Source organism: Thamnophis sirtalis, unplaced genomic scaffold (assembly GCF_051295495.1).
Source record: "Thamnophis sirtalis isolate CommonGarterSnake01/CBP01778 unplaced genomic scaffold, rThaSir2_p1.2 scaffold_6, whole genome shotgun sequence".
In the NCBI taxonomy this organism is placed as follows: domain Eukaryota; kingdom Metazoa; phylum Chordata; class Lepidosauria; order Squamata; family Natricidae; genus Thamnophis; species Thamnophis sirtalis.
In genome coordinates, this window is record NW_028261386.1 from 47135093 (window position 1) to 47159624 (window position 24532).

Below are 24532 nucleotides of genomic sequence, written 5' to 3' on the forward strand. Positions count from 1 at the left end.
CCAATAACCCTGCTCCATTATTCCTTACAAAAGCATAGCATTTTATGCAGTCAGTGCAAGAAAATAAACTTGCTCTGAGACTACTGAAAAGTAGCAGTTGCTCATCTGATTATTTCATTATTTAGGTTAGCACAACAGATATCAAATTTAAATCTACAGAAGACCGCCCCTATTGGGTAGATGTTTTACTTCACGTTTTAATAATATGGCAACTTCTGTAATACTTAATAACTTTGGACTATAGCCAATAAAGTTAACAAAAGCATTTCCTCTTGCACAAGTTGGAGCATTTAATTTTCACAAGTGCTCCCAAACCACCCATAAGTACCTTCTGTTCCACTCATAACTCTGCTGTTACAGATTGCAATATCTTCTGGAACCGAATGGTATGGATGATAGCAATGCATAATGTTGGGGTGGGGGGGGGGGACTCAGATGCTTTTGACTGAATGAGAATTTTTGGTAAGTCAGGGATGAGCCACTCATGGCCCCAAGGGTGCAATGATGAAATTCAGTGGCAAACCAACAACACAATCGGTGACACAATTTTTTGTTTTTTAAAAATGAAATAAATGCAAACACATCTGTGAAGCCTTTGCTCGGTTTACTTCATACTTCTAATATATCTCTCCCCCCCCCACACTACCATTCCAAAAGAAGATATTTTGCCATATTCCCTCTAGTGACATTGTCACACCTCCATGCTACCATCAATTCCTGGAGGCAGAAAAAATGCCCATGTCTGTGCTATATTAAAGGATGCAAACAACTCTTGATAAACAGGACTACTAAATAGATCCCAGGGCAGGAAAACTGTAGTTAAAAATGATTTGCTAGTTGTTATGATATTTGATATTTATTGCCTCCTTGTGATGAGGGGAGGGTGTATTTGAGTGTCCCTGAGAGAAATGCTCACAGAACATCCAATATGCCAAAAATATATTTCTAGCAGGAATACCCAAGGCTTGAAAGTTATTCCAACTGTCCAGATAAACTAAGGTTGGATCCTTTACTGGCCAGCAGTAATATAGGAGGATTATATCTAGAGGCAAATGATCAAAGGAATTATTTCATACCCAGTGGAAGAAGACAATGGTAAACTACAATGGAAAAATGGAAAAAAAAATACAGATAAGAACATACGGAAAAAGAGGAGCTAGATGTTCAAGTTGGTTTTGAAAAGGCTGAAGAATAGGAGGCATTATTGTTGCTGATACATACTAGAAAATTGAGAAAGTCAAAGAACATCAAAAAGAAGCCAATATATGCATCACTAATTATAGAAATAGTCAAACATATCAAGTTGTGCTTAAAAATGGAAACACTTCATTGTATTCACGAGAAACCTCATGAACTTTATGTCGAAAAAGAGAATATCATGGATGGCCAAGAAAACAAACCAATGGATCATCAAACAAATGAACCAGAGTTTTCACTTGAAGAGCAAATGACCATTATAAAAACTATCTATTTCAAATAAATTATGTGAAGAACTAGATTTCTGGAGAAGGTTCTAAGGCTGGGAAATATGGAATGAAGGAGAAGAGGATGACTGTAACAAGATGGATTGATCCAATTCTAGTGACAATGGATGCCAAGGGAAGATCTGAAGGGCAAGTTTAAGGATAGACCATTGTTGAGAAAAAAAACAATCTATGTGGTCACTAAGAGTTGACACCAAGTTGATGACAAATCAAAAGCTTCAAAGTTTTCAAGTTTTTAATTAGAAAAGAAAAAAAAATTGGAAGGCAATGATTTGTTTCACCCTGAGCTATGCTATGGATATTATAGGAGGCACATTCTACTTTCATCCTTTCCTAATTTACCATTGTGAGAAACTTTGCCACGAGTTTTTAGTAGCCATGCATAGAAGAGGGTCAAATGCCTTAAATACTTAGGGTCATGCTACTTGAAGAGATGCTTTCATCTACATCAATCTGTCCTATTTTAATGTTAAGAAACAGGCCCCTTTTATTTCGCATCCTTTGAGAGGTGGTAAGAGTCCCTATTCTTCATTATCTAATTTAAATATGGAACAAGTTGCTATCTGACAATTTTTTGAGTTCTAGCATAGACAGTTTTAGGAATCTTTAAAGGCATATTCATATATTCAAGCAATCCCTTTAGTGCTTTTATTTTTCTAAAATTAGATGCTTTTCAGTATCAAAATTCAAACTATGAATTTTAATAACTGCTTTTTTGTTAGATTTGTAAATGTTTTATTCTGATTTCATTATTGTAAGCCACCTTAAAGAACCCCAGTAGTATTTTACATGAACAGAACAAGCTATGTGAACATTTTATACAATTAAATATAATTTAATTGTATAATTATTTTCCTGCAGCATGTCTTTCTTTTTGAGAAAACAAAAACAAAAAGAGAAATCTCCTTAGAGAAACTTGTTAAATGTGTAAAAATTATCTCAATATATTTACATAAAATAGATCATATACAACTGGCAGTTGTGACAGACTATTTTAAACAGTTTTATAAGTCTTACTATTACTATTTTAGTAACTGCATCACAACTGCAACTGATTTATTTTTTGAGGAGTTATTGTTGGTTGTTTTTTTTTAGTAACTCTTATTGTGTGATCTCCTGAGTTCAACACCCGTTAAAAGGCTGATAAAAGCTAAAGCAGCAAAATAAGCTGCAAATTTGTTTTATGGAATAATATCCCTTTGGGACTAAATAATAATAAAAATATACTTTCTTTCTTGAAAACTACATCACTGTCATTACTTTTCTTTCACAGTCTCTCACAGAAAGAGTATTTTTCCCAGAACTGTATTAAATTCTTTCATCTGTAGAAAGTCAAGCTAAATCCTCTTTCAAACAGAGTTTGCTTAATCTCTGAACATAACAATACATAATGTTATAGTTTTTGAAAAATATTTAAAATTGAAAGTGTGATGTGATATACAATCACATTACAATATTTTATAGTTTATGTTTTCTTCACATACTTATTACTTAGCTTTTATTCTAGTTGAAGGGGTTTAATATATCTCAGCCAGTGAAATTAGAAAATAGTTTCTCCCAGTATTATTAGCTCATCAGAATAATTTAAACCAGAAAAAGAACACAAGTTGAAATGACATAATGTACTTTAAAAAACATTATTTCAGCAACCCTTATATGAACCATTGCAAAGCAGACCAAACTACTAATCTCCTATTGTATATGATACCCAAGTATATTTCAGCATGTTGATATATTATATTAAATTACTTTCAATACTTGACTACAATTTGAGAGACAAAATGTTCCTCTACTCATTCAACATATAGCACTTTGTATTAAGGTGATGCTGGGGAATAGGACCATCTCCCTATTGGCCATCTCAGACTGCCCCACAAAGGGCTCCCTTTCTAGTCCCTGGTGGGACTTATCCCGGGTGGTGGATCTATACAGAAGTCTAGAAGATTGTTGCAGAAGTATAAAAAAATGTTTCTCTCATGCTTCTGCTGGATTAGGAACAGTAACATTTTATTTATCAGAGAGGGCAGTTTATAGGTAGTCCTCAACTTACGGTCATTAGCTTAATTATATATATATATATGTCTCTAATTATTCGGCTTTTCTCCCGCGTAGAATTGGAGATGTCTTGGCGACGCTTTGACGAAGTCTCATTCGTCATCTTCAGGCTACTTCAGGCTACTTCAGGCTTGGTGTTTCCAGGAGTAAATGTCGCCAAGACATCTCCAATTCTACGTGGGAGAAAAGCCGAATAACTAGAGACCTACATACTAACACCCGCGAAAACCTCAGAAATATAGAAGTCAAAATCCACTGCCATTTTTGAGATCAATTCAAATGTATTATTAAAACTTTGAATTCACCTATTACTAAACTGTCCGGAATACTGATAAAAAGGAACTAGAAACTGAATTTTCTGTAACATTTCCTTTCCTGCTTCCTCAAAGTACTTCCATTCTTTTCAACACCTATATCAGGGATGTCAAACTCGATTTCATTGAGGGCCACATCAGGGTTGTATTTGACCTTGGAGGGCCAGGGTCAGTGTGACCAGCTCAATGTCATTCCTGTTGGGGGCACCTGTGGTGGCCTGAACACTCTGCCAGCGAAAACAGGCTCTGATTTCAGCTGCCACAACCTCCTGCAACCCTCTGCCAGTTTATTGGCAGAGGGTTGCAGGAGGCTGTGGCAGCCAAAAACGGAGCTCGGGAGCCTGTTTTCACTGACAGAAGCACCACAGGCTGGTCCTTTGCTGTTTCCAGGGTGGTCCTGCAGGCCAGATCTAAGTACACTGCGGGCCAAATCTGACCTCTGGGCCTTGAATTGGATGTCCCTGACCTATATGAATCATAACTCCAATTGGCTTAGCTTTGCAATAAAAACTTACTTCCCAGTTTCTGAGTTGAATCCAAAATAGTTGTCACTGCAGAGGTCACATTTCATCCCAGATACAGAAGAATCATGGCAAACACACAGGCCAGTGAGAGTGTCACAAATATTGCTGACCGAGCCACTTGGGTGGCACAAACAAGGAAGGCAGCTGCTCTCACTATGTGCAGAAATATAAAAACCTAATAAAGAAGAAAACAGTGTAAAATATGTATTATCATAGATGTGTCCCAAACTAGAAAAGAAATTCTAAAGGAATGGAAAATATAAAGTTAAATTGGAATTAAAAAGTACAGGATCTCTTACATTTACTGAAACTGAGAAGTCAATTTTCTATAAATATTTTTCCCCTTTTTTAAATGTTGCTGGATTTGGAGCACAATGCAGTATGAAAGTATCTTACAATTTCAGTTTCTCAGTTTTTGGATCCTCACTTGGTTCAGTCTCATTATATTACCATTCCACAAACCATAAGTATAACATTTTATACATAATGTACAGATTTTCATACATTTTCAAAGATAGGTTTTGTAGTACATACTGGTAGTCCTTGACTTACGATCACAATGAAGCCTGGAATTTCAATCATAAGTTGTTAAGTCAGAAATTGAGCACTGGTAGCAAACGTAAGTGGATTTCACCCCTGGTTTCATCATATTTGGTGTAATAGTTAAGACACTAGGCTAGAAATTAGGAAATGTGAGATTTAATTTCTCCTTAGGCATGAAAACCACCTGTATGACCTTGAGCCAATCATACTCTCAGCACAATCCATAGCACAAGGTTGTGGTTCTGAGGAGAAAGGAATATTAACTACTGTATGTTCATCATCTTGAGTTATTTATTAAAAATAATTAAGGCAGAATAAAAATAAATTAAAAATTAAAAAAATGAGCCAATATAAGGTTTGTCATACTATTATTTTTTTTTACTTTCAAGTATTTTTATGATAGAGTTTTTTCTACATTTTCTACCATCAAGGCTAATATTCAAATAGGCTATATGTTATCTTGGTGGTGCTAAGACTTTAATGAATTTTAGTTGAGATACTGATGAAATAAGCTGTCACCCACACTCATACATTTCATTAAGGATCATAACAGATGGCTTAATGTTAAAGAAAATGACAGGGAGTTTGCAATATGAATTAAATTTTCCGTTTCCTTATATATATATAATGGTTGGGTGTTGGGTGGTCTTGAAAAGTTTAAAATGCACTGCTTTAAAGCATCTGGAACTACTATAAACAATAAACATAACAGTATTTTTGGCTAAAATGGGCAAATGTTTCTTGGCTGCCTTGTATAACTACAATAACTACAAACTACAAACCTTCTCCTGATCCAGGGGCTCATTGCGCAATTTAGTCCAATTTAGTCCAATAAACTTGAAGCGAACATCAAGTTTATTGTCTCTGTTCTTTCATACGTCTTCTATCTATTTCATATTGCTAAAATATTTATAAGGAAATAGGATAAAATCCAGCAGTTCATCTTGGAGGGAGAGAATCAATGTACTAAAAGAAAATTGGAACTAAGTAGAAATTAAAACAAGTCAGATGTATGATTTTATTACAAACACACTTTCTATAAATGTCATCTATGCATAGGGATATAGCCAGTATTTTTATTATGCATTTACCAACCTCTAAATAGCAGTAGATAGCAATAGCAGTAGACTTATATACCACTTCATAGGCCTTTCAGGCCTCTCTAAGCGGTTTACAGAGAGTCAGCATATTGCCCCCAACAATCTGGGTCCTCATTTTACCCACCTCGGAAGGATGGAAGGCTGAGTCAACCCTGAGCCGGTGAGATTTGAACTGCTGACCTGCTGATCTAGCAGTAGCCTGCAGTGCTGCATTTAACCACTGCGCCACCTTGGCTCTTGAAATGAAAATATTTTATATTTTCTTACATCATACCTGACAAATCTTCATGAAATCTACAGTTTTGGAACAAATGATATTCAGATTCAGCTAATAAGTAATTTAATCAAGATAGCAATCTATATTTACAGTATCTTGTTATATATACCATCTACAACTGTTAAGTATTTTAGCAACATTTGATTAAGAATGAAGTCAATGTTGAACCTTAATAGCCACATAGCCATATAGATAGATCTTGTCCAGGATGATATGTTCCCAACCTGTCATTCCGGTGGAAGAAAAGATAACACAGCAAATAGCAGCAAGGTGGATGGATTCAATTACAGTGAGAATAGGTGCAGTACTAGAACACATGAAGGGTCAGGTTAGGGAAAAATTATTCTAGCTAAGAATTATTTATTGATCACTTAGGTGAAGATGGCAAGGAATCAGTCACTTAATTGTGAAGTCCTTGGGATTTGATTCTGACAAGGACTATTGTGGAACTGAAATAACAGGGTTATTACATATTGTTTATACATGATATAAATGGTATAAAATACCAATAATTTGCCAGCAAAAGATATGCTGATTAGTCTTGTCCAGCCAGTATTGCTAATTTAAGTACATTCTTTTGATATAATAACCTCTGATTCAAACTAACATATGTTTATATTAGTTTCTCCTGTTGTGAATGGATACATCCAACATGCTTATTAAGGATTTCCTATAAAAAAGATTAGGCAGGAAGTAAATATTTTACATACAATATAGCTTGCAAGGTTTGATTTTACACAATCTTAATAGGGATTGACAAAACATAATGATGTTTTTGTTCATCTTTTTCTTACCTGGCTTACACTTTTCACACCTTCTTCCCTGGCGGTGAGGCTGGCAAATACATTGTCCACTAGTTTGGTCACATGCTGTTCCTGGAAATGTCCCTAGAGGATCACAGTCACAAGGCATGCAGCCAAGAATATTTTGAGCAGTAAGGTTATACATATAAGGCTTGCACTGATTGCACTGATGAGCTGTGACACCAGATTTGCAAGGACACTGTCCTGTCAATTTGTCACACACTAAAGAGCCATTTACAGAGCCAGACTTATCACAGTTACATGGCATACAGAACGAAGCATTGTTTTGCCATTCTTTATAATACCCATTTAAGCAATCATCACATTGTCTTCCACCAAAGTTAGGCTTGCAAATACACTGTCCTGTTTTGGGATCGCACAATACATCAGAAACTGATCCTGCTGTTTGACAACTGCAAGGTTTACAGCCAAAAGCATCTATCCAATAAAAGCCATCAATGCAGGTATCACAATGAACTCCTTTAACCCCTTCCTTACAAGTGCACTGTCCAGTGGAAGGATTACACAAATCGTTCATGGAACCATGGATGTTACACAGGCAAGGCTCGCACCCATCTTGCTTAATATTCTGGATGACTTTATATCCAGACTTGCATTGATCACACATGAGACCTAAAAAGAGGGGGGGGGAATATTCAAAATAGTAATAAAATAACATAAATATATGATGTTGCAATTGAAGCTGAACAGAACACAAAGAGGTTGTACATCACAATCTAGCAACCTTCAAATGGAAGAACAAAGGGAAGAAAGAATAAGACATCTAGGACAACTTTTTCAATTACATGCTTCCTTGATTGAAAGTTCTGTGGAAAAACCTAACTAAACACAATTCACAGCATCAAATTCAGCTACAAGCTGTAACATAACATAACACAGGGGTTCTCAACCTGTGGGTAGTGACCCCTTTGGGGGATTGAACACCCTTTTCACAGGGGTTGCCTAAGACCATCGGAACTCTTAAACTCTTTAGACTCTAAAGCGTGCTGTGTTGCTCTCGCGTGCGCACGCACACATGAGCATGTGCACAAACTCATAAATACACACGCAGGCGCACACACAGGGAAGCAGGATGAGAAATGCAAATGTAAAAAAGGGAGTCTATATGTGGGGGAGGGGGAAGGTGGGAGAAATTGGGTTCTGGTTATTGGGTTCCAAGCCAATCAGAGCCGAGGGGCGGGGTTTTGGCATGACAGAGCATTGGTTGGGAGTCATTATAACATGAGGAACTGTATTAAAGGGTCGCGGCATTAGGAAGGTTGAGAACCGCTGACATAATACAACACAACACAATGTAACATGTCCTATTTATCCATAAAATACAGTAAAATCCGAAGGAGAGGCACCAGTGGATAAGCCCTAGATTTGCTACTAGAGTTGGGATCAATGATGACTAACCGATATTACCTGAAATGAATGGAAAGCAACTGAGTTGTAAATGCCATGTGTAGTCATAGAGTACATACTTTAGAAACAGAGAGTCTTCAGTAATCTCAACTTGTCTGCACAGAGTGAATCATATAGAATAGAATAATAATAACAGAGTTGGAAGGGACCTTGGATATCTTCTAGTCTGACCCCTGCTCAAGCAGGAGACCCTATATCATAGAGCTTCTAAAGTTTACAAAAACAAACCCTTCTGTCCTATCTATTTCAACTGTAATTTGAATTCCAATTCTTTTTAATAAAAATGTTTTAAAATATATTTAAAAGAGACAATATATAAGGATAAAAGTAACTATTTACAATATTAATCAACTTCAAAATAATAAATTATTATAAATAAAAATAGATGCAGAAGTGGACCGTTCTTCAAATCACTAAGGGCCTCCTTTTCTTGTCACTAATTTATTCTGTTTCCATAATACATTTGAAGCCAAAAAGGCATGTTTTTGGTATTTCAATATGTGCCTTATGATGGGTGGGCATTAGAATGATCACTCTCAGCATAACATCATTTCCTAGTTTACATTTTGAAAGGAGAACAAACTGAAGAGAGAAGGATTAGTAAGATACACTATAGGTAGAAAGATAGATCTAGGGAAGTTGAGATCCTAAATCCTATGAAAATCTTCCTTTTTGAGAGTGATAGGTTTATAAACACAGGTACTCTACTATAAGAATAAGGTGGCTGGCTGGAGTCACCAAAGCAGTAGGCGTGAGCTTAAATGGACTCCAGAGAATGGTAGAGGACAGGAAGCCTGGAGGAAACAGTGGTGTATTCTGGATCCTGTCGCAACTAGTACGGTGCAACGGGACCAGGAGTCCATCATGTAGGCGCACACTGCGCACGCATGTATATCCACCACCGGCAATGCTCCAACTGCTTGGCATAGAGTCGCGCAGGCGCCCTATGATCCGTGGTCATGTGCAAATGGACTGGTTGGGTCAAATACAGGTAAGGATGGCGGGTGGGCAGGTGGGCCCTCTGGAGCACTGTACTGGAACGGTACCTGATACTCCCAGCAGGCACTGGTGCGCCTGTACCAGGGCAAAATGGCTGTAACCCACCATTGAACAGTAACTGTACTGGTCTAGATCTTCCTACGTTGCACCAAATCATATTATCTCAGATATTTATATATAATATTACACACAGACATACATACACACACACACACCACTTTCATTTTGAAGAAAAAAGGAGAAAAAGAAAAGGAGCACGAAACAGTGTAATATGTCTCTATCAGTTTTCTTTTGAAAGTTAGTTTAAGCTGCCTTGAAAACTATGCATTTAAAAAAAAATCTTGAGGGAATGTATGGTCTATTAATTTAGAAGTGAAGGGAATAAATTGAGAAGTGCTTCTCCTCTTTTAAAAATGACGGTTTTAATTCTGAATTCTTTATTTAAAAAATAAAATGAAATTGTGATTGTTCAGTTATTTGTGTCACATGATAAATTAAATCAGGAGATCTCTGTTTTAACAAACATCTTCTGTCTTTTAAAAAGCCACATGGGTACACAAATTTATACTTAGAATATTGTATGTTGAGAAAACAAATCCCCAAACAGTGGGGAACATATTAGATATGGACAAAAAGTGGAGAACTCCAATAGAAGGCAAGTTATTTCAGCAGTGATGAATGACTCACCTAAGGCATATCATTTAATTTCAATAAGGAAAATAAAAAAGAGCACTATTGCTGCAAATTTTAAAAATAACTGTATTGTTAACAAGAATTATGACTCATTTTGAACCATTAAAATTGGTCTACATGGATTCATATCGTATCAGTTTTAAAAATATGCACCGTGCTTATTTGAATATGCCATACATATTCCTGACAGGTAATCTATTGCTAACGATACTAGGAAAGGCCTACAGGGCATCCCATTCAATGTTAACAAGTACAGGGGAGTTAACACGCTTGGCATTTAATTCACATTCTTCTCCCTTTTTTATTCTAGATAAATCACCTACTTTAATAAAATTATTGGTGCTAATGTATTTTAGTAGTGATAGGATCATTAGTAAGATTTAACAGTTGTGCTAACTTGAATAGGGCCTACTCTATAACACTGAAGTTCTTAGTTACATTTTCTGTTATGAAGCTTGTTTAAACTGATAGTGACAACAGCCTGCAAGGTTATTTGCACTGCACAACCAGCATTTTTAAAAGTATTCACATGTTTATTTAAAATAAATACACATCTTTCATGTAGGCTCTTTCAATGTTTTGTCAAATTGTTTTTTAGTTTAAAAAAAGGAGCAATGGTGGGTACATGAGATTGCTTACATATTTACTTACTAAATATGGAAGTTAATGTCCTGCCTCATGGGAGGAAATGCTTTATATAGTATACTGCTTTCCCAAACAAAGGGGCAAATATAAATTTTATATGGAATAGATAAGCAATACAATGGGCAAGTAGTTAAATAAGAACTTATCATGTTTGTACTCCAGTGACAGAAAGATCTTACCCCAAAGTTAGGCAAACATTTTCACCAGGTCCTTTATATATGTATATCCATATATCTTTGTGCATGTGTTATACAATTACACATTAGTGTAATATATTAAGCACCAGTCATTTTATCCTTATTAATTTTCAAGATGATTTGTAAGTTTTATGCTTTCTATATATTTTGACCTGGTTCTAGATTATTAACCTCAAGAATACAAATACCCAATGCATCTTAAATGCCTTTGTCTACCTCCACCCATGTACAGTTTTGTTCAGTTTGTCCAGTGTTATATATAGAATTTGCACACACTCACATGTATACCAGGGTGGGTTCCTGCCAGTTCTAACCTCTTCTATAGAAGAAGTTCCACAAATCTACCATGCTGTTTAGAACTGGTCCAGCTCCCACCCCCTGCCCATCTGCACCATGCTTGCTCCGCCCACTGCTCACAGATTGGCTGGCTCACCAATCGCCCTGACCGCCTCTAAGAGTTCTATCTAAACCTTAAAGTCTTAAAGCTGTCAAGTTTGAACATCCCTGGGCTTTTTTCTAAAGGGTTAGGGGTGCAAGGGGCTTGTAACTTGACAGCTTTAAGACTTGCACACTTCAATGCCAGAGTTTCTGAGCCAACATGACTGGAGGAAGAATTCTGGGAGTTGAAGTCCACAAGTCTTAAAGCTGTCAAGTTTGAACACCCCTGGGGTTTTTTTCTAAAGGGTTAGGGGTGCAAGGGTCTTGTAACTTGACAACTTTAAGACTTGTGTGCTTCAAATGCCAGAGTTTCTGAGCCAACATTTTGGTTGCTAAGCAAGATAGTTAAGTGAGTTTCACCACATTTTACAAGTTGGCCATGCCGACCCAGTCACATGGCTGGCAAGCCACTCCTACCTGGTTACATGGACAGCAAGCCACTCCCACAAAGCAGGCCACACCTATAGAAGAGGTTCTAAAAAATTTTGAAACCCACCACTGATGTATACATATATGTATATGTATATCAAATAGGAAAAAGATATATGAGAACATCTTAAAGATAATGTATTCTTATACAACCCTTCTTTTTAGGGTTTTAGCAAATTTGTGGTAACGTTAACTTCTGTTTTCAAAATTCAAATGGTTAATAACAAATACATAAAATAGTTTTACAGGAACATGCATGTTTAAATTCTCCCTCAATTTTTTTAAAAAAATCATATATATATATATATATATATATATATATATATATATATATATATATATATATATATGTGTGTGTGTGTGTGTGTGTGTGTGTGTGTGTGTGTGTGTGTGTGTGTGTGTGTGTGTGTGTGTGTGTGTGTGTATGTGTGTGTGTGTGTGTGTATATAATAATCACAATTATTAAATCTGAGTAACTATTCAACGAAATGATTGAAATTGTACTATCTAATACTTTTGCTTAGAAATTAGAAGATTATATGAAAATTCTTTTTTTCTCCCCAAAAATAGCAATAGCAATAGCAATAGCAGTAGACTTATATACCGCTTCATAGGCCTTTCAGGCCTCTCTAAGCGGTTTACAGAGAGTCAGCATATTGCCCCCAACAATCTGGGTCCTCATTTTACCCACCTCGGAAGGATGGAAGGCTGAGTCAACCCTGAGCCGGTGAGATTTGAACCGCTGACCTGCTGATCTAGCAGTAGCCTGCAGTGCTGCATTTAACCACTGCGCCACCTTGGCTCTTTATCATAAATAAAGTTATGTTAAGATTTATATGTACTGAACATGCACACATGCACACATGCACACATGCACACATGCATACATACATGCTAGCTCTGGAGAGCCCACTCACCCGCTTTCCTTACCTGTATTTGACCCAACTGGGGCATTGGCACACGTGCATGGAGCATACGGCACCTGCACAACACTCCGCCGAGCAGCTGAAGCGTCGTGGGAGGAGGGTACCAGTGGTGGGTTATGACCCATATGCCCCAGTACGGACATACCGGTGCCTGCCGGGAGCCCCAGGTACCGTTACGGTATGGTGCTCGGGAGGACCTGCCCGCCTGTGTTCCTTACTGGTATTTGAGGTTTTGGGGGCTTCTGCGCATTGACACAGAGCATATGGTGCTTGCGCGATGCTCTGCCAAGTAGCTGGAGCATCGCAGAGGCGTTGTGGAGCGTCACGGGTGGTAAGTACACTTGCGCATGCTGCGCACATTCATGTGGTGGACACCTGGCTCCGTTGCACTGTACTGATTGCAAAGGGATCCAGAACCCACCACTGATACATGCAAATGCATATTACATTTTAACTAGTTTATGGCAGAGAAACAAAGATTCCCCTCCCTTCCCCCCTCTCCCAAATATCTTTGGGCAAATAGGTATTGTTATTGCATTTTTCAGGTTATACATTAGTTGCACAAGTGTTCTGAAAAAAAATATTCTTTTAGTGAAATTTAGTTTTAATTTTAGTGAAATTAAAATCAAAACCCTAAACCAGTATTCAAAAATCCTACAGGTAAACAAAAGTCTATTGGTATTTTAACACTTTTTTCTCCAGGAAGTGTGAGATTATTTCTAGAACAAAACAGATTCTTATGCAAGGATATTAATGTTATGTGTGATGTTTTTTAAAAAGTCACATGTATGAGAGATGTAGAGTTATCATTCCTTTCATCAAACACAAACAAACAAAGCCACTCTTGCATATTATTCCCATTTATCAACATTTCAAAACACATTATATGCACTTTATATTTTGGGAACTTGATAAATTTTGTTGTTACATAGTTGTGGCTCCCCTCAAATATGTTAAAAATAATAAATTGCTATAATCAAATCTAATTTCTGGAAAAATCCTGTGGGAATAGAAAACAAAAAAGCATGTATGGTTAAAAATGATAAATAGCCCAGAGGATGAATTAAAAAATTAAATTTACATGGTCCATGATTACAAATCCTAGCATACATAGATTTCTGTTCACCTTTACATTTCATAGGAGAAAAAGAAAGAAAGAAAGAAAGAAAGAAAGAAAGAAAGAAAGAAGGAGGGAGGGAGGGAGGGAGGGAGGGAGGGAGGAAGGAAGGAAGGAAGGAAGGAAGGAAGGAAGGAAGGAAGGAAGGAAGGAAGGAAGTTTATAGTACAAAATATTTTGAGGAAATATCCATTTATCCTTTGGAAGCTGACATAGACATTTATCTAAAAGTGCATTAGATTTGTTTCACTATGAAAAACATGCTGGTGTCCAAAATAAATCTTAAGTAAATAATGTTATATTTTACTACTCACAAAATGTGTATTGTTGGGATACCTACAAATTTCTGCTAAATACAGAAAAATCTGAAGAGCAGATTATACTTACCGTAGTTTAAACTGTAATTTGGAAGGAGTACTCAGTAATTATATGCTGCTAAATCAGATTTGTCTCATGAAATGAAATTCTCATGAAAACTACATGTCTGATCTGCGTTTAAATGATCTTGGCATCAAACATTTTATGTCTTGAAAAAGCAAAGATGTCTGGATGTAGATTCTTGCCTGGCACTTACCAATAACATTTTCTTTGCACTTGCATTGGCCTGAATTTTGGTGACAGGTAGTATCTCCATCAACTGTCCCAGAGGCATTACAGCTACAGGAGCTGCAGCCATCAGGATTGAACTCTTGCAGATTATAGAATCCTTCCTGGCATTGATTGCATTGTCTACCAGACACATGTCTTTTGCAATTACATTTTCCTCCAATCTAAAAAAAAAGATATAACAAGTGTGGTCAAATGTTGAGTGCACCTTTCCTCTCTTGCCTTGTGCATACTCATTAGTGAAATGAGTGTATAAGTAGGTTAGATAATCTTCAAACAGAAACAGGAATTTGTTTCATGCACTAATAGTTATTCACTAAAAAGAGAACTAGAGAAACAGTAGGAATTTAATACATTCACCTGAAGAAGAGTAAGTAGTTTGAGGAGAAAGATGCTTTGATGCATTCCTGAACTTTTATCAAACCACTCCACATATGGACAGCTTACTCATATGCAGCTTTCTTAGTTGGTTAAATGCTGATATTTCAGACACCGTGGTGTATCTCCCAATTTCCATGCTACTTAATTTGTAAGACATTCCAAACTAAGATCCATATTAATCCAACATTGTATCTTTCACAGTAGTCATCTAGATACTTCTATGATGCTCGCAAGCAAGGGATAGAGAGTTACCACGTCCTACTGCTACTTCCCTGCAACTGGTATTTGGAGGTATGTTTTCTACATCCAGAAGAAAGACTAAATCTTTAAGCAGAATTAACAGGTTTATTTCCAATCAGCTTCGGTGGATAATATCCCTGTCAACTTCTTTCATGCTGTGAATAATTGTATATATCTCACTTGTATCTCCATTGTGTTTTTTCTAAGCAACGAAGTCCCAAACATTTTTGCTAGAAAACCTCTGGATCAGTTTGCTGCCTTCTCCTGCTTTCTCCTGCACTATTCTTCATTTACTTGAATTGCCTTTGTTGTTACATTTAACATTCACCCATGTTTAGAGGAATCCTTCTGGAGTTTTCTACATCTTTGACTCATTAGTTATCATTGACAAATTTGGCTAGCTAATGTTATTGAACTTCTATGCAGAGTTTTAAAAGATACCAGGTTCAACAAAGAGCTTTAAGGCACTTGTCGTACTTCTTTCTATTGAGAAAATTGTCCATTTACACTCTTTGCTTAACAGTCCATAGAAGACACAGACTCTTATCCTGTGACCTCTAAGCTTGCCCAGACGTTTGATGCAGAACATCTGAAACGTTCTTTGAAATTGCAAGTATACAATTTATTATTTAGCAATTACTTAGTAAACAAATTTACATGGCTGCCCAAGTCATACACAAAATTAAAAACCTGAACAAAAATTCCTAGTGCCTCCTTCTCCTACCCTGCAGTGGCAATAAACACAATTAATACAATCAAAGCTGATTGGTTCCATATCAGCCTGATGAGAAAACCACATCTTCAGGGCCTTCCAGAAAAGTACAAGTAGTCCTCAACTCACAATTGAACCCAAATTTTCTGTTGTTAAATGAAACATTTGTAAAGTGAGTTTTGCCCCATTTACGACATTTCTTGACACAGCTGTTATGTGAATCACCACAGCTGATAGGTTAGTAACACTGTTGTTAAGTGAATCTGGCTTCCTCATTGATTTTATTTGTCAAAAGGTTGCAAAAAAGGTCACATCTCCTTTGAACACAGCAACAGTGATAGGCATGAGTCAGTTGCCAAGCATCTGAATTTTGACCCCCTAAATCTGGGGATGCTACAAAGATTGTAAGTGTGAAAAGCGGTCATAAGTCACTTTTTTCAGTGTTGTTGTACATATATACTAAGCACATTTACTGGAATTACTGAAAATTTACTGAAAATTTACTGGAATTACATCCTGGATTACGAATATATATATATATATATATATATATATATATATATATATATATATATATATATATATATATATATATATATATATATATATATATATATATATATATATATATATATATATATATGTAGGTCTCTAGTTGTTCGGGTTTTCTCCCGCGTAGAATTGGATATGTCTTTGCGACGTTTCGACGAAGTCACATTCGTCATCTTCAGGCTGCTGCTGACTACTTCTGGTTTGGTGTTTCCAGGAGTAGTCTGTAGTCACTACTCCTGGAAACACCAAACCAGAAGTAGTCAGCAGCAGCCTGAAGATGACGAATGTGACTTCGTCGAAACGTCGCAAAGACATATCCAATTCTACGCGGGAGAAAACCCGAACAACTAGAGACCTACATACTAACACCCGCGAAAACCTCAGAAAACATATATATATATATATATATATATATATATATATATATATATATATATATATATATATATATATATATATATATATATATATATATATATATATATATATATATATATGCTGTATGTATGTGTGTGTGCATGTGTGTGTATGTGTATGTATGTATGTATGTGTATATATACATACATACACACACACACACCCCATCTGAAATACCTTTCAGAACACAGTTGTGAATAAAGTGCTTTTATAATAAAAGAAGTATTATTTTCCCTAAACTGAAGGTTTTTTTAAAAAAATCAATAAGGATAAAACCCATATACTATTCTCTTCTGAATTCTGTATCTTCGTTTAGGCTAAATGACATATAACTGGTTCTTTACAGAAAAGCATTGATGAACTGCTCGGAATGGTAAATTATGCAGCGAAAGTGTATTCTGAGCCATTTAAACACACTTTCTTGAAAATTATCCTTGTGACGTGACAATTAATTTTCATGAGCCAGGACCTTATTCCTTACGATTCCATCTTCCATGGGTCAGCCTTGGAAACACTTCCTTCAATAATGCCTTTCTATCTCATGTAATTCATTTCTGCCCATTTTCTCCAGACTTATTAATCTATTTTTAATGCCTCTTAATCATTCTGCTCTATCTTGGTTTTTACTGCTACAGTCTATTTATGCCTTATTGAGCTGTACAGACCAGGGCCATTTTTCCTTATTTTCTTTTTTATAGCATCTTGGTGTTTCACCTAATTCCTCACTCTTGCTGAGCTTCAGTTTTAAAATCAAACAAAAGAAAAAGAAGTAAACCATGCAACTGCCTTATTACCTGCAATTAGAACAACTTAACAGTAAGCTATTGGCAACGTGGAATAATTAGCAATTTCAGAAGTAGCATTGGATTTATTTATTTAAAACATTTATATAGCCACCTATTTTATGTCACATTCTGGGTGTCTCCCATTAAAAAAACATGTAAAAATGATTGAAACCCTAAACATTAAAATAAAAAACCCAGTGCCCAATCAAGCTTCTAACATGCAGTCATCTCATCCAGAGGTGGTATTCTGTCGGTTTGGACTGGTTCACCCAAACCGGTAGCAGAAATCACAGGTGGGCCTGCCCATCCACCCTGGCTCTATTTCGTTCTATTTAGGGACATTTTTTGAGCAAAGTGCATGTGCGGAAGCCCACAAGTGGTATTCAGCGGGTTCTGACCTGTTCTGGAGAACTGGTAGTGGAAATTTTGGTAGTTCGGAGAACCAGTAAATACTTCTGACTGGCACTGCCCCCATCTATTCTCTTCCTCCTGAGTCCCAGCTGATCGGGAAGAAATGGGGATTTTGCAGTAACCTTCCCCTGGTGTGGGGAGGGAATGGAGATTTTACAATATCCTTCCCCTATCATGCCCAACAAGCCACATCCAAGCCACACCCACAGAACTGGTAGTAAAAAAAATTTGAATCCCACCACCGGGCCAGGAGTATGAGTGGACAGGGTTAGGGTTAGGGTTAGAGTTGTGAACCTTGGTGGTGTAGGGGTTAGAGTGCAGTACTACAGGCTACTTCTGCTGACTGCCGGCTGCCTACAATTTGACAGTTCAAATCTCACCAGGCTCAAGGTTGACTCAGCCTTCATCCTTTGATAAAATGAGGACCCAGAATATCTGGCAATATGCTGACTCTGAAAACCACTTAGAAAGGGCTGTAAAGCACTGTGAAGCAGTATATAAGTCTAAGTGCTATTACTATATCAAAACTTCTGATATTTTCATGGTTTTTTTAAACAATTAAAGGTACCAGTTAGTCTGTTCTCAGTAAGAAGAAAAACACACATAATATAAAAGGAAAAGGAACATATCAGAATGTTCCAAGGTAAGATATTTCTCACCACTCCCCTGGTGTACCAAAATGTGTTAAAGGACACAATTTTCAACTAACTTTCCATATAGTTTTCTTGTCCTTTGAAAGAGATGGGTTGATCAATACACTATGTTGCTTACTTGCACATGAAAACCAAGGGTTTAAAGTCATTGGTAACTTTTTATATGAAATTATTCTTTTCAATTATGATGAATAAAATAATAAACAGATATAGACATGACGGCCTTCTAAACTATTCCTTAGTCCATTCTGAAATTTTCTCCCTACATTTAGAAGGCCTTTACCATGATTTTCTTTTACATTTCACCTTGTATCATATAACATTCTTATAAAGGCAGACAGACAGAGTTTATATTAAATCCTATGCTCCACATTTGTACTATTTAAGGTATCTGGTGATGGAGAAAATAGTTTTAAAATTCTCACCAAAATTACTGCATTTTTAAAAAACAATTTCTTTTATATAGAAAAAAATACAGTTTTTCCCCTTTCTAAATATATTTCAAAGCCAAATTGTAAAAACTACTGAGTTAGATTCACTGATAAACTGACAATATAAGGTTGCTTTCTATTACAAAAGTCCATACACAATGAGCAGCATAGGATGCCAGCAATTATAAGCTACACTGTCCTTCTCAAAATATATGCTATTTCCTAACTTTTTTCAGGTTCTGATTTTTAATGTACTCTTTCAATAATCCCTTTTCTAATATAAGTCCCAATATTTATGGTTCATCAAAAACAATCTTTGCTGAACTATACATTCTTTTCTCAAAGGAAACTGACAGTAAATTTTCCTATATGCATGGGATGAAATAAGGAAAATGGGAGTGAACCATCTGGTTCATTCTTTTATAGATATTCTTTGAGTGCAATCCTGTACACATTTCTGTAGATGGGAGCTTCTCTAAAAACACTAGTACTTACTAAGAGCAACATGTATTCAGGCAACCTATTTGTATTAGCAGGGTATCGGTCCTTTGAGGTAGGGTAAGTCAGGAAAGAAACTCCACTAGGACTTTCAGAAGTCTATTACTGCAGGTTATAATGTAGAATGTTGATAGCCTGATAGAGTCTATCGCTCTGTCTGTCTGTTTGTCTGTCTCTCTCTCTGTCTGTCCCTCCCTCCGTTCCTTTCTCAGGGCTAAACTGGTATTTATATAACAACCTTTACATTCTTTCTTACAAGAAACATTCATATTTCTCTAAAAGTTGAGATGAAGGCTACAATTATCATGGTATCTCTAACATAGTTCATAAATTCTTTGACTACTGTCATCCCATTTTCACCTTTAAGATTTTGGGAAAAGAAAAATATTGAAGTCTAAAATAGTAAAAGAAATTTCAAGAACTTGGTGAACTCGTCTTCATTTTTTTTTTCAATTTTGATAATGGGAATTAGTGCCAATGGCAACCAATTTAAAGGTAACCTGAGGACAAAGCCACTTACCTTATTGCAAAAGCGACTACCATTTTTGGTTCCTGCTGAGTAACATTCACAGGGTTTACAAACATCCAAAGCAGACAGATCCGCATCTCTATGCCGATAGAAGAAATCATTACACAACTCACAATTTCTTCCTGCAAAAAAGAAAAGGTTACGCAATGTAGCTTCCAATTCATGAAAATTAGCTATATAATTCAAAATTAAATACAATTCCCTTGAGAGAATTATGTAATTTTCAGGACGTCCATTTTAATGCACCTTTCATCTCTACCTGCCAATTTAGTGATCCAGAGCATATGAAACAATGAACCTGTTACAAACTGTGTTTTACTCCATTAAACTTCCATCTGTTACATAACATGACACTCCGACAAAGCTAGGCTGTTGGATATCTATTCTTTAAAATTGGAAATTATTCTTAAACTTCAAATTTTCCAATTAGCTCCTAAGAACAAAAGCCAAGAATACTGAAAGCTCCAAAAAATATCATCATGCAAAATGATGATTTAAGCAAGCACATGTTTTCATGTTTTATAAATGTTCAGCATGAAACAAAACCAGCATCCAGTTGTAGGAAATTAGAGAATTCTATTGGTGTTGTCCTGTCCGTAAAATAATTCATGGGATCAGAGCTATTTTTGCAAAGTCAAGGATCCTTTCACATGAAGACAGCAGATCAGAACACACTAAAGCCAACAAAATTGCCTTACAAGTTAAGGGAGTTAGTTTGTTCTAGTAGAATTTATAATGCTTGAGAGTATCCATTGTTCTGAGTTACACATATTATACTGTGATTAAAAACAATAGTATTTATTTTTAAATGACATAGAAGTACAATATATCCCCAAATTATTGTCTAAATTCATCTAGTTATCCCATTATAATTTAGTTGGTTTCGTATTTTTTGAACACCTATCATCTGAACAATCAAGAGCACAAGGTCCTATTAAAAGGGGAATTTGTGGAAAATCACAAATACACCACAGCATATTGTTCTTTCCCATTTACTGGAATGGGCATGCCTTTTTTAAAGTGGCTTCTCCTGATTCAAAGCAAAGTCATGTTATGATGACTTCTGATAGCAACTCTGTGTTCTTTATTTCCTTGACAACCATCATACCGTATTATACTTACATTATTAAATTAAATTATACTTCATTATTTGTTTTCCATTTATGTTGTTTTAACTGAGACAATTCTTTAAATTTCAATCAATTCATTGCTGGACAAATCTGGGATCTTGTCTATGCAAAATATGCTCTTCCATATAGTATGTATTGTATAATGTTAATATATAATGTAACAAGTACATTGATCTTTCAATGGTGAACATGTACATTACAAATAAAATACCTGTATGTAAATCATGTATAGGAGTTAGCAATACAGGCTTCACCTTATTTTGTGCCTAGATATTTCCAACAGACTTACAACTTTTTAGTACATAATTTTTACTTCTTTCTGTAATGCATGCATTTACACAATAAATGGTTGGGTTGAGTACAAATAATTCACATTATAGAATTCTACATGTTATACATCCACCTGTAATTAATGGTACTTCGGAAGAGACAACCACAAAGCATCTGCATTTGCCCCTGCAAATATATATACATTCCACTTGGTTGTGATAATTACCTGAAGTGTTATGTTGACAATTATCACAGACTCCACCACCACCTCTATAATATTCATTAGGAAAGTAATCTATTGTCCTGTTGTAATGACAGCTTACAGCATGGTTAAAACATTGACAAGGTTTGCAATTATAAGCATGAACTTGATCTCCTGGATGGAAAGGCTTGTCATTGTACAGTGGCTGACAGCGATCACACTGAAATAGAGAATTAGTCAGAAATGATTGTTTAGAATAAATATATGAATACAAATATTGTGCACCCCTTGTTACATATTGACCTATCTATCATTAATTTTTTAGAGACAGGAGAAAAGAAAAGATGTGTAAAATCATTTTAAAACAATGTGTTCTACAAATTATTTACAGTAGTCCTTGAGAAATGACCATAATAGGACATGCTATTAAAATTGTATGTTGCAACATTTGTTAAATTAAATGTTTCACTTAACAATTCCACCAACCCGCTCCCCGCCCCCCATTGCAATTGTTAAACAAATGTGTAGATCGCAGTGGATCATGGCAAGGTTCAGAGGTGGGAGAGGCCCTTGCTACCTAGCACAGCCACAGGTCTGCCCTCCCAAGGCCTCCCCCAACCCTGAGTCACTCTGTGGTCTGCTTCCTGCCCCTTAGGTTCTCACAGGCCTTTCCCCATTCCCCCCAGCATTCCCCAATATATGCAAATGTATTCTTGAAATAAGCTTTATCTTACTTGCAAATCTCAGCATTTTTCTTATTTAGGGTTCTCAATAGCAGAACCACATTTGGTTGAAACAACCTTAACCACCAAGCCATCTGAATGCTAAGCACAGGATTACTTGAAAACTATCTGTGTTTGCATATAATTCTGAAATACAGTTAGAATGAGCTATAAAATGTATCACTGCTGCTGTTTGAATATTCAATGTTTGTAGCTGTGTAATTATTATTTTTTTAATTCAGGGTATATGATCCTCCTGCTTAGCTCTCATAATCTGGTAAATATTTCTATAGGAATATATTTGTAGTACAACTATTTCCTCCTCTTCCTCCTCCTCCTCCTCTTTCCTCCTCCTCCCTCCCCCTCTTCCTCTTCTTCTCCTTCTTCTTCTTGCCATCCTTCCGAAGATGGTAAAATGAGCACCCAAATTGTTGGGGGCAATATGCTGACTCTGTAAACTGCTTAGAGATGGCTGTAAAGCACTATGAAGTGGTATATAAGTGCTATTGCTAATGTGTATACACATTCTTCTCACACCCCAAAACATGCTGTCATGATAGAATGTATGTACATTCTGATAGATGTACATACTAGTGTATGCACATAAAGAGACATAAACTCCTTAATGAGTCACAGTCATTGTGAGTAAACACTGTCTCCAATGTAACTAAGAAGATGAAATGCTATTTATTTCAGAAAAGATAAACAACGGTTTACATATCTACAAAGTAGCTATTTTTATTAAATCAGAAGAAACATAACCATCATACAGATGGGATTGTTCAGGTGGGTAGTAAAGTTTCCGTCACCCAGTCTTGATTAAAATGGCTTATTTCAGTAGACAAACATTAATTCTAAACAGAAACCTCACTTGTATAACAGAGGAGGAAATCCTATTCCTCCCATTCATTACATTGATAATATTCTTGGAAAGGAGCTTTAAATTGGCTCCCTTCTGACATCAAGATTAGGTTATCCAATATAGAGATGTATCTGAAACTAAATGTAACAGTACACAGAAATTCGAAAGCTTCACAGATAATGGCCAATAATTACTAATCTGTGCTTTAAAAGGATATGCAGAGAACAAATTACTTTACTAATAAACCAGAATTTCACTATTCTCTTGGTTTGTAGATACTTAGGAATGTCATGAGAATAAACTTAGCATTCCATTCCAAGAAATGATCCACAGAGCTTTTCTTGTTTTAAAAAGTCTCCATATATGTAATCTCAGTTAAAGGAAGTTGGAAAAAGTATACCAAACAGCATCTTGTTTGCATATTCAGTTTTGGAAGAAAAAAATTCAAATTAACCAATGATCATTGTACAATATTTCATTGAATTGCTTTAATTAAATTTAACAGAGTTTAGACAGTGAACTATTCTAAAAGTCCAAACTACTAGAATTAATTTATGTACACAGGGTATGAAATTAATATGTAATTCCCTCAAGGCCATGGGTTCAGACAGCCATTTCAAATAATACAGAAAGAACCTTTCCCGTTAGTCATTACACAAACTCAAGTCAGCTACATAGAATGCTAGTATATTTATTTGGTGATTGTACTTTTCTCTAACCTATATAAGAGCATCTTTAATTCCCTGTCACTATTCTAGCTTGCTCGTCTTGAGGAAACTTTGACAACTTCAATTTTAATTGGCTATTTGAAATGAAAATCTCATGACTTTTCATCAACTGTGCAAAGTAAATTGCATTCATGTGGGATAACAACCAAATTTTTGCTAAAGAATTGGCTCCTCTACAATTCTGCATTCTAGTTGATTGTCTGGGAATGCAGTCTTTCAATATTCAAGACTGTGCCTCACCATTTCAGTAAATACTTTCCACAAATTATTTTAGAAATCTAGGATCTATGGCCTGTGAAATTAAATCAGTTTGCCAAGGATGAGTTCTTGGAGAAACCCATCATTATCACAAAAATCCCCCCAAAAAAATATTCAAAAATTTTCAGTTTATAAAATTCCTGATATAATCTAGATAGGCCTTTGCTGCATGT

General features: G+C 35.9%; 1 protein-coding gene across 1 annotated transcript in view; it reads right to left on the reverse strand.

Moving 5' to 3' along the window:
- USH2A (usherin) overlaps positions 1 to 24532 on the reverse strand; it is a 461429-nt gene that overhangs the window by 363287 nt on the left and 73610 nt on the right. The window contains exons 9-13 of the mRNA XM_087718552.1: positions 21814 to 22009; positions 20179 to 20309; positions 14547 to 14742; positions 7092 to 7733; positions 4369 to 4552 (exon numbers count right to left, since the gene is read on the reverse strand). Coding sequence (XP_087574678.1) covers positions 4369 to 4552; positions 7092 to 7733; positions 14547 to 14742; positions 20179 to 20309; positions 21814 to 22009 — 1349 coding nt within the window. The remainder of the gene's footprint in view (positions 1 to 4368; positions 4553 to 7091; positions 7734 to 14546; positions 14743 to 20178; positions 20310 to 21813; positions 22010 to 24532) is intronic.